Genomic DNA, 12,007 nt, shown 5'->3' with positions numbered 1-12,007 from the left:
ACTGACAACCTATTCTGGACTTCTCATGTAAATGTAAGGTCAACAAGGCACAACAACGCCTCTTCTTCCTCAGGTAGCTTAGGAAATACAACGTGCCAGTTCAGATCTTCACCAACTTTTATAGATGCACATAGATAGCACATTATCCAGGAGCATAATGGCATGGTATGGAAACAGCTCTGCCCAGGACCGTAAGAAACTACAAAATGTTGCGTGCACAGCCCAGACCATCATGGAAGCCGACCACCCACCCAAGAACTCCATTTACACTGCTCATTGCTGCAAAAAGGCTATCAACATCATCAAAGACACCGCCCACTCCGGTAATGCTCTCCTGCAACTTCGTCTGTCAGGCAGAAGACATAGAAGCTTGAACACACGCAACAACAGGTTCAAGAACAGCTTCTTCCCTGTTATTAGACTGACGAATGGACTCTCTAACTTCAAGCAATGCTGATCTTGCTAATGTTGACCTTGCTTTGCGCACCTCCTGCGTAGTTGTTAACCCGAATGATTCACTGAGCACCCTACCATCTGAATGTCCTTGATTGCTATGATCTGTCTGCACTGCTTGCAAAACAAAGATTTTCATTGTATTTAGATACATGTGACTACAATAAATCAAATCAAGTTGAACTTAAAAGTTGGAAAGTGTTTAGAAAGAAAGTAAACAAAGATACAAAAAAATTTTGTCCATATGCTTATATTATTTTTGAAAAACAGTTGGTCTTACAAAAATCAAATCAGATGTCAAATTTAGATTTAAAGGCTTTGCCTTTCAGAGATCTGGCTTTGACCAGTTAGCCCATGTGTTACCTTTTGAAACAGTGTCCCAGAAAGGGCAAACCCTAAATTGACTACAATCACTTGCATTTCTATATTAAAATACCATTTTAAAACAGCCAAGCTTGGGCATAACTGTTTCTGAATTGGGGTTTGATAAACAACTTGATAAAAGTAGCTTTTGTAAACAGTCAATAGGAAATTTATGTGGAGTGATCTAATAATTGGATTATCTTTTGATCACCTCAGGAACGGTTAAACATCAAGTAGGGCTTTGCTACATAATAAAAGCAAAGTGCTGCAGATACTAGAAATCTGAAAATGCTAGGGAAACTCAGCAGGTCTGGTGCTCTGGAGAGACAGACAAAGTTAACATTGAGCTCAATATTACTCTTCACAACAGCTGCCAAACCCACTGAGTTTCTCCAGCATTTTCTGTGTTTGGGGGTTCAGTACATATTCTTCAGCTTTTTTTTCCTTCTTTATTCATTCATGGGACGAGAGCATCGCTGACCAGGCTGCATTTATTGCCCATCCTTAATTGCACAGAGGGCAGGTGACAGTCAACCATACTGCGTGGGTCTGGAGTCACATACAAGCCAGGTAAGGATGACAGATTCCTTCCCAAAAGGACATTAGTCAACCATATGGGTTTTTCCTGACAATCAACAATGGGTTCATGGTCATCAATTAGATTCTTAATTCCAGATATTTTATTTAAATTTAAATGCCACCATCTGCCATGGCAGGATTCGAACCCAGGTCCCCAGAGCTTTATCTGGGTCTCTGGATTAACAGTCCAGTGATGATACCGCTCGGCCACTGCCTTCCCATCTACTTGAAGTAGCCACTCAGATAAAGCTCAGTGACGGAAGGAGGTTTAATATCTGGGCTATGTGATATCACAAGATAAATGGATTCTTTCCCACAGAATGCAAGGCCGATGGATGAGTTATGTGACAGGCTATGGTGTTAACTGTCAGAGAATCTTTTTGGATTTGCTGCACTCATACAATAATTGATAAAGGTGGGGAGCTGAAGGGGGTTCAAACAATTGCAGTTAGTTAGTTAAGGGTTAAATCTTCTGTCAGATTGTCAGTAAAAACAAGAGCAAATAGGAAACTGAGACTCTACTGGCAAACTGGCTAATGTTTGAAGAAGTACACCTCCTTTTATTTCCAATCTTGCAAGGAATGAAAGCATGAACAAGAATGAACACTCATGAAGTTTCTATGAAAGGAATAAGATTTAAAGAAGTAACTTAACATGAAAGAGAATCCATCAGCTTGAAATGTGAAATATCTAAAGGAATTGGGAGTTAATTTCAGAAACTGGAGGCACACAGATACAAAGATAAAATGAAAATGCAAGAAGCCCTAGTGCCTGGAATCAAATAGGAATGATTTACTTCTATTTTAAGAATATTGTAAGAATACTTTATTGGCAAGTAAAAGTCCTCTAGGATACAAGAATAGAATAGTAATAATGAGACGCCTCAGTTAAAAGAACAAAGAACAAAGAAAATTACAGCATAGGAACAGGCCCTTCGGCCCTCCAAGCCTGTGCCGATCCAGATCCTCTGTCTAACCTGTCATCTATTTTCTAACGGTCTGTGTCCATTTGCTCCCTGCGCAAATATATCTTAAAAGACGCTAACGTATCTGCATCTACCACCTCCACTGGCAACGCGTTCCAGGCACCCACCACCCTCTGTGTAAAGAACTTTCCACGCATATCTCCCTTAAACTTTCTTCCTCTCACTTTGAACTCATGACGCCTAGTAATGCAGTCCCCCACTCTGGGAAAAAGCTTCTTGCTATCCACCCTGTCTATATCCCTCATGATTTTGTAGACCTCAATCAGGTGCCCCCTCAATCTCTGTCTTTCTAATGAAAATAACCCTAATTTACTCAACCTCTCTTCATAGCTAGCACCCTCCATACGAGGCAACTTCCTGGTGAACCTCCTCTGCACCCTCTCCAAAGCATCCACATCCTTTTGGTAATGTGGCGACCAGAACAGTACACAGTACTCCAAACGTGGCTGAACCAAAGTTCTATACAACTGCAACATGACCTGCCAACTCTTGTACTCAATACCCCGTCAATGATAATATATGCTGTGAGGTGGTACCCATGGTTCTAATCACTTCTGACATAACATTGCCCCTATGTTATTCAAGTCACACTCAAGCACTGTACATGACCTTAATGGATCAGTTAAAAGACTTAAGTAGCACATTTCACCTGTGGAATGTGTCCAGTGACCCAGGGAAAGAATAGGTTTAAGTGTGACCTGATAAATTATACTGCAACACTACTTATTATGACAGTTAATTTCATCAACCTAGTTAAATGGACCAGAAGGTTCAAAACCTACAATTATAGCTTAAGAAAATGGACAAAAGATCCAGGACACCCATTTAGATATAGGTGAAAATCTGACATAGATAGTTCACAGCATGAACATTATGGTGGGGGGGGGGGGGGGGGGGGGGGGGGGGGGGTCATGTGGGCACTATTACCAAATTAATTGAGGTATGTGAAAAGTATTTCGCATGATGTTTGCAGTACCTTTGGATTATGGATACTTGTACAAAAATGGGAGAATCTGAGACAGATTTCTGGTCTCTCAATGAATTAATCGATTTAAGGAGCAGGTGGGGAAGTGGAATTGAATCTGAAGATTTAGCCATGATCATGCTGAATAGCAAAGCTGACTCAACAGCTCTTATGTTCATATGTACAATTATATAGCAGTTGCACGTTTTCAGAAATATATGGAAGAACTAACATGGAAAATGTAATGTGTAGTAATGTATTAAATTTTGATTTGGCTGTGTTAAGAAACATATTTCTCTAATTAAAATATAAAAATTGTTTAATTAAAGCTATCTACATAGTAAAAGTCAGTGAAAATCAGCTTTGCAGATTCGATTCTTCATTATATATAAATGCCACACTAGGAAGTACTGTATAAGATTGTAAAGTTATTGATAACTCTAATAAGCAATTTAAGTATATTTGAACACTTTTTAGGATAAAAAATGTAGACAATTGATTTCATCCAAAGTAATCTCTAAAATCAGTTTCCTTGGTAGAATAATCCTTTGATTGTCCCTAATAGTGGTCAAAGCAATGAACTTCCTGGAAGTATTTCCCATATTCCGTGAAAAGTCCTGTTGCAACCATTTTTTAATATAGAGGTCTGCTTATTTGTTTTTTAAAAAAATCTTGTATAAAAACCCTAATTGATTCGTCTTCAGTGCATAACTGTTTTATGGCATGAACCTCTAGTCTAAGTTTACAACACTAGGCGGCACTGCTGTCTTTGTTTTATGACGTCATGTTTCTTCTTTAGATGTAGTGTTATTGGAGTACTACAAATTAATGTAATTACTTAAATGAATATGCATCTAATTAATCTGTCATGACTCGTTTTTATTTCAACGAGCTGATATGTAAACAGAGACGAATTGATATTCTCTACTTTCATAACAGATAAGATTTCAGCAGTTCACCTGCAGTTACTGATTAGTTGCCTGGCTAATCACTTGTGGGATTTATCTGAACTGAATCCACACTCCATGGCCATTGTCCACACACAGATTAATGTGGAAGCAGGAATCATGGAGAACGTTTTTGTTTTCACATCCTAAGATGCTTGTTATTCTGCTACATTTAATGTTTAAGATTAGTTATAAAATTGTGATAATTTATTAGGTTCAAATTCAGCAGATATAAAGCTGCAATTTAATGCTACAAACATACTTTGTGGCGAAAACTACTGCATTTCATAAAATCCCTACAATGTGGAAACAGACCGTCCAGCCCAACAAGTCCACACTGACCCATTCCTCTATAACCCACCTAAGCTCCAATTCCCTGAACTTTACGGGTGATTTAGCACGGTCAATCCACCTGGCCTGCACATCTTGGGACAGTGGGAGGAAACCAGAGCACCTGAAGGAAACCCATGCAGACACAGGGAGAATGCAAACTCCACACAGATAGTCGCCAGAGGGTGGAATTGAACCTGGGTCCCTGGTGCTGTGAGACAGCAGTGCTAACCACTGAGCCATTATGCTGCCCTTGGGAGAGGGTGATTCATACTTTATAAACAAAAAAAATACAAAAGTTAAACCCTTACCGTATCAGTCTACCAAAATATATTATTCATTGCATGTCTGAGTTAATGCCCAAAACTAGTCAGTAATGACAATCCAGAGTGTTAAAAATGACAAGCATGTAAATTTGTGTTCTAAGCCAACTAAAAATTGCACTTGTGTAACCTGTATACATACAGACTGGCAAATCCACAAATTCTGACAAATCACTATCCATGTCTCTTTCAGATTTAGTATGGCTTTAAAGTTGAGCCTGACTACTTTTATTAAAAATAACTATCATCACATGAAGTGCTTGTTCACAAGTGCAATGAAAAATTGACTAACTTGCTTGCTCAGTTTTATTGCTAGGGTGTCTTCTGTGCATTAAAATTACAAATATAATGATTTGTTACCTCTGCTAACTCTTAAGATAGAAGTGACTAAAGTTAATTCGAGAACTAGAAGGATGTACTCTGTATTACCATAGGTTCATCTGTGTTTTTCTGGAACTGAACTAGTCGAACACGTGTTACATTTTCCATGTCCATGTCTCCGTTTGCACTTTCTGGTGAGTCACCATTTAAATAAGGAGAAGTTGGTGGTGGTGTCACTCTCAGTGCTTCATCACTGTATACTTCATGTGCCACGACGTCATGTGTCTGCAGCAAAGCCTAGTTATTTAAAACAAGATAAAACTGTAAATATATATTGAGTAAAGGAACATGTTTTGTTAATCATGCTATTAACCTTTCATCCTGATCTCTTCTTTATGTACTATGTTTTATTCTGGCTTTTGGAGTACTTTAAACTACCTTCTCGCCCAAAGTGCGAGAAGAGTACAAGTAATTCTTCCACAAAGCTAATTTCTTCATTTTTAAAGCACAGGAAATGTTGCATACATAGTACCTAATTTACAGTAGCGAATGGAAATTACATTTGTCAAAAGTTTTAATTTTTGTTTGCTATTGCAAATAATTAAATCAAGAATTTCAGAATTACCACTGGATCAACGAAACCCTCAGAAGAGGTGATTCAGATTGGAGACAATGCAGTACCATGGAGCATTTAATTATTACAAACAATGATCAGTGTTTTAATGCTGAGTTCCCAACACTGCAACAGTTGCTGCAGATTTGATTTGATATTGCTTTGCTTGCTACTTCTTCATATTGCTGAAGCTCTTAAAACACTAGCTTAGTTACATTAAGAGCTTTTGTTAACTTGTAAACAAAAAGTACTGTAAAATTTAGAAAACTGCCAATTACCAATTGGTTAGAAAATGATTTTAACTTGAATAGTCAGCCACTAATGAAATACATGCTAACTGGTTTCCAAACTGCCAAATGGAAAGCCAGGATAGAGAAGTTGTTGCATCATGAGAACAGTTGGGTCCTGAATGTTGAGGGATATATAACATTCAAGAATAAGAACCTAGATAAAGGTGGAGGGTTTTGATCAAGGAGGCAATGGTGCAATAGTTAGAGGTTACATTGGTTCAGTAGATTATGATATAGGTGGAGATGAAGAATAGTCAGGAAAAGTAATCACTAGTCCAAGTGGTTTATAGACCCTCTAACAGCAACAATGTAGGAGGAAATTTTGTACGCAAAAGGAAATACTAGGTGCTAGTGATAAAGCGTTAACAATAGTTGGGGAGATTTTAATCTAAAAATGAATGTGAAAAATCAGATTGACACTAGTAGACAGAAAAAGGAATTCAGATTCTGGAACCAAAAGATTAAACAGGAAAAAGAAATTAGAGTATGACAGCTATCTAGGGCAGCCTGAGAAGGTAAGCTTTAGTTATAGAAGTCTTATCTTGTGTGACTGCAGCCTTCAGTTGTTCAGCGGAGGAGGAGTCACAGAATGGGCATGAATAGTTGGCTGGGTAACAGTTATCTTTCACCCAATAAATCTGGGAAGTAACTAATACCCGAGGCTCGACACGTGTACTGTCTCTCACCCTTCCAGCTCCTCTAACCTAATAATAAAGATTAAGTGTGGTGAGCAGGTAAGCTATTTGTATTTTTTTTGGTCACCTCTTTGTTATCTTTTGGGGAGGTCACCTAGATGCCTAAACCTCTGGGAGTGGTTCGGAAGGCAAAGCCAGAGTCTGTTTGAGCACATAACGGAGTAAAACTTACTGGTGCAGAGAACATTTAAAGAGAGAACACAGCAAAACTAAAAACAAACTAATTAATTTTAAATAATTAACTAAGTAGAGATGGCAGGTCAGGTGATGTGTTGTAGCTGTATGGTGTGGGAGTTAGCTGATCCCACTGAGAATGGCAGTGACCACATCTGCAGCAAGTGTTGGCTGCTTGAGGAGCCCCAGCTCAAACTGGTGAGCTGGAATCCGAACTCCAAATACTGGCACATCCGGAAGGGGGTGAGATACCTAGATGCTGTGTTCCAGGAGGCAGTCACACCTAGTAGATTAACTAATGTTTATTCGTTCGGCAGGCAGGGACAGCAGTGTATGACTGCGAGTGAGGCAGGTAGAGGGATCCTGCGGACAAGAACACAGGAGCTGCAGCCCTTGACATTGTCCCACAGGTAATAGGCACTTGCTCCCTGCGTGGATGAGGAACAGGGCTGCAGGAAGGATGAGTCAACTGACCATGGCAACATGGTCCAGGAGACCATTCAAGAGTGGGGGGGATGCTAAAAGAGAGACTGTAGCTGTAGGGGATTCCATCATCAGTGGGATAGACAGTATCCTTTGCAAGCAGGAGAGAGAATCCCATGTTATGTGTCACCTGCCTGGTGCCAGGGTGCGAGACATTTTGGAAAGACAAACTTGAAAGCAGAATACAGGGTTAATGGAAAGATTTTTGGCAGTATGGAGGAGCGGAGGGATCTTGGGATTCATGTCCAAAGTTCCTTGAAAGCTGCCACCCAGGTGGATAGAATTGTTAAGAAGGTGTATGTGTGTTAGTTTTCATTAATAATTGGATTGAGTTCAAGAGCTGTGAAGTTATGCTCCAGCTGTACAAAAGCCTGGTTCGGCCACATCTGGAATATTGTGTCCAGTTCTGGTTGTCTCATTACAGGAAAGATGTGGAAGCACTGGAAAAGGTGCAGAGGAGATTTACTAGGATGTTGCCTGGAATGAAGGCAAGGCCATACGACGAAAGGTTGAGAGAGCTAGGGCTTTTCTCTTTAGAATGATGAAGGATGAGAGACAACTTGATACAGGTGGGCAAAATGATCAGAAGTATAGATTGAGTGGACAGCCAGAGACTGTCTACGGTGGAGGTAGCTATTATGAGGGGACGTAGTTTTAAAGTGAGTAGAGGTAGATATAGGGGAGATGTCAGAGGTAGGTTCTTTACTCAGACTGGTAGGGGCATGGAATGCATTGCTAGAGAGGGCAGTGAAGTCAGCCTCATTAGGGGCATTTAAGCAGCTATTAGATAGGCATATGGATGGTAGGGGTGGAGGTTAGTTAGACCTTAGGCTTAAGGTAAAAGGTTGGCACAACATTGTGGGACGAAGAGCCTGTACTGTGCTGTACGGTTCTATGTTCTATCTCTGACCAGCTTGACAGGATATTAGAGAGGGAGGGGGCGGATTCAGTTTTGGTGGTCCATGTAGGTACCAACAACATAGGCAGGACTAGGAAAAAAGACCTGTTTTGGGATTATGATAAGCTAGGAACAAAATTTTAAAAAACAGGTCTTCATGGGTCATAATCTCTGGATTGGTGCCTGAGCCACGTGCAAACTGGCATAGGGAGGCAAGGACCAGGGAAGTAAAGAGGTGGTGCAGGAAGGAGGGTTTCCTTTTTATGGGGCACTGATATCAGTTCTGGGACAGGAGGGATTTATACTGCTAGGATGGACTCCACCTGAACAGTATCGGGTCCAGTGTTCTGGTGAAAAGGGTAGATAGGGTGGTCAAGAGGGCTTTAAACTAGTAAGCAGGGGGAAGGGAGGAATGAGTGAACAGGAATATAACAATTAATGTAAGGCAATGCAGCAGGTGACGAGGAGGCTTCAACTCCATTGAAAATTAGGAAAAAAGTTAAAGGGAAGGAGAACTTAGGAATGGAGGTGATAGGACCCAAAAAGAAGGTGCAAAAACTGGCATAAGGGCTCTTTATCTGAATGCTCGGAGCATTCGAAACAAAGTGGATCAGTTGACAGCGCAAATCATAGCAAATGGGTATGATTTAGCATTACAGAGACATGGTTGCAGGATGGTAATGACTGGGAGTTAAATATCCGGGGTATCAAACTGTTCGGAAGGACAGACAGGAAGGTAAGGGAGGTGGTGTCGCTCTAATTTTTAAGGGTGATATGAGGGCGGTAGTGAGAGATGATATAGGTTCTACTGAACAAAAGGTTGAATCCATTTGGGTGGAAATTAGGAATAGAAGGGAGAAGAAGTCACTGACAGGTGTGGTCTATAGACCACGAAATAATGACATCATGGTGGGGCGGGCAATAAACATAAAAATAACTAATGCATGTAAAAATGGTACAGCAATTATCATGGGGGATTTTAATTTACACATCAATTGGTCAAAACAGGTCAGTCATGGCAGCTTGAGAAGGGGTTCATTGAATGCATCTGCGATAATTTCCTTGCACAATATGTAATGGAACCTAAGAGGGAGCAAGCCTCTGTAATGAGACAGGAATAATTAATGATCCCACAGTTAGGGATTCTCTCAGAAGGAGAGATCACAGTACGGTCAATTTTAAAATACAAATGGAGTGTGAGAAAGTTAAATCCAGTAGCAATATCCTGTGCTTAAACAAAGGAGACCATGACGGGATGAGAGAGGAGTTAGGTAAGGTAAAATGGGAGCAAAGACTTTATGGTGGATCAATTGAGGAACAGTGGAGGACTTTCAAAACAATTTTTCCACAGTGCTCAGCAGAAGTATATTCCAGTGATAAGGAAGAACTGTAGGAAAATAAATAGTCGGCCATGGATGTCTAAGGAAATAAAGGAAAGTATCAGATTGAAACAAACAAACAAAAAAAGATTAGTGGGGAACTAGTAGACTGGGAAATCTTTAAAGGGCAACAGAAAGCCACAAAAGTAGTTCTAAAGAAAAGTAAGATAGATTATGAGAGTAAACTAGCTCAAAATATAAGAACAGGCAGCAAAAATTTCTTATAAATATGTAAATCATAAAAGTGTGGCGAAGGTAAACATTGGTCCTTTAGAGGATGAGAAGGCCAATTTAATAACTGGGAATGAGGAAATAGCCGAGGCATTAAACAGTTATTTTGCGTCGGTCTTCACAGTGGAAGACACAAATAACATGTTGGAAACTGATGGCAAGAAGGTTATAGCCAGTGAGGGCCTAGAAACTATTATCACTAAGGAGGCAGGGGTGGACAAGCTTATGGGACTAAAGGTAGACAAGTCTCCTGGCCCTGTTGAAATGCATCCCAGGGTACTAAAAGAGGTGATGGGGGAAATAGCAAATGCACTAGTTATTATGTACCAAAATTCACTGGACTCTGGGGTGGTTTCCGCAGATTGGAAAACAGATAAAAAGTAGAAAGTAGACAAAAAAGCAGGTAATTATAGGCCAGTTAGCTTAATTTCAGTGGTGGGGAAAATGCTTGAATCTATCATTAAGGAAGAAATAGCAAGACATCTGGATATAAACTGCCCCATTGGGAACACACAGCATGGGTTCATGAAGGGTAGGTCATGTTTAACTAATTTGGTGGAATTCTTTGAGGACATTACTTGCATGGTGGACAATGGGGAACTTGTAGAAGCAATGTATCTGGATTTCCCGAAGGCATTTGACAATGTGCCAAACCAAAGGCTGCTAGATGAGATAAAGTTGTATGCCATTACAGGTAATGTACTGGCATGGATAGAGGATTGGTTGATGAGTAGAAAGCAAGGAGTTGGGGTAAATGGGTGTTTTTCTCGTTGGTGGTCAGTGGCTGGCAGTGTGTCTCAAGGATCAGTGTCGGGTCGCAATTGTTTACAAGTTACACAGATGATCTGGAGTTGGGCACTAAGTGTGGTGTGTCAAAATGTGCAGATGACACTAAGATGAGTGGAAGAGCAAAGTGCGCAGAAGACACAAAGTCTACTGAGGGATATAGATAGTCTAAGTGAGTGGGGAAAGGTCTGGCAGATGGAGTACAATGTTGATAAATGTGAGGTCATCCATTTTGGTAGGAATAACAGCAAAATGGACTATGTTTTAAATGGTAAAAAATTGCAGCATGCTGCTGAGCAGAGGGACTTGGGTGTCCTTGTGCATGAATTGCTAAAAGTAGGACTGCAGGTGCAGCAGGTAATTAAAAAGGCAAATGGAATTTTGTCTGTCATTGCCAGAGGGATGGAGTTTAAAAACAGGGAGGCTATGCTGTAGCCGTATAGGGTCCTGGTGAGGCCACAACTGGAGTACTGTGCGCAGTTTTGGTCTCCTCACTTGAGAAAGGATATACTAGCACTGGAGGGGGTGCAGAGGAGATTCACTCAGTTGATTCCAGAGTTGACAGGGTTAGATTATGAGGGGAAATCTTAGAGAAACATATATGATTATGAAGGAAATAGATAAGGTGGAGGCAGAGGGGTTGTTTACATTAGCAAGTGAAATTAGGACTGGGGGTATAGCCTCAAAATAAAGGGAAGCAGATGTAAGGTTGAGGTCAGGAGGAACTTCTTCACCCAAAGGACTGTGAATCTGTGGAATTCCCTGCCCAGTGAAGCGGTTGAAGCTACCTCGCTCAATGAGTTTAAGGCAAGGCTAGAAAAATTTTTGAACAGTAAAGAAATTAAGGGTTATGGTGTGCGGGCAGGTAAGTGCAGCTCAGTCTCAAAAAGATCAGACCATGATCTTATTGAACGGCGGGGCAGGCTCAAGGGGCCGATGGCCTACTCTGCCTCCTAGTTCTTGTGTTCTTATTTAGAAATATAAAAGTGAACAGCAAGGGTTTCTACAGGTATTTAAAAAGGAAAAGAACAAGTAAAGCCAGCAATGGTTCTCTAGAATGAGAACAGGGAATTAACAGTAGATAATATGGAAATGGATAAAACAAACAAATGTTTGCATTATTGGTACAAAATCAAAAAAAAAATCTAGTAATAGCTATATATCAGGGAACAGAAGCAAGAAAGGAACACGGT

The 12,007-nt window shown here is 40.4% G+C and overlaps 1 protein-coding gene across 17 annotated transcripts in view; it reads right to left on the bottom strand.

Moving 5' to 3' along the window:
* Positions 1-12,007, bottom strand: part of caska (calcium/calmodulin-dependent serine protein kinase a) — a 408,353-nt gene that overhangs the window by 58,253 nt on the left and 338,093 nt on the right. For all 17 annotated transcript variants that reach the window (XM_059650307.1, XM_059650309.1, XM_059650310.1 and 14 more), the window contains one exon: positions 5,374-5,562. In XM_059650307.1, the coding sequence (XP_059506290.1) occupies positions 5,374-5,562 (189 nt within the window). The remainder of the gene's footprint in view (positions 1-5,373; positions 5,563-12,007) is intronic.

This window comes from Stegostoma tigrinum, chromosome 12 (genome assembly GCF_030684315.1).
Source record: "Stegostoma tigrinum isolate sSteTig4 chromosome 12, sSteTig4.hap1, whole genome shotgun sequence".
NCBI lineage: Eukaryota > Metazoa > Chordata > Chondrichthyes > Orectolobiformes > Stegostomatidae > Stegostoma > Stegostoma tigrinum.
The sequence above is the reverse complement of the archived record's forward strand: the minus strand, read 5'-3'. Positions and strand labels throughout refer to the sequence as shown.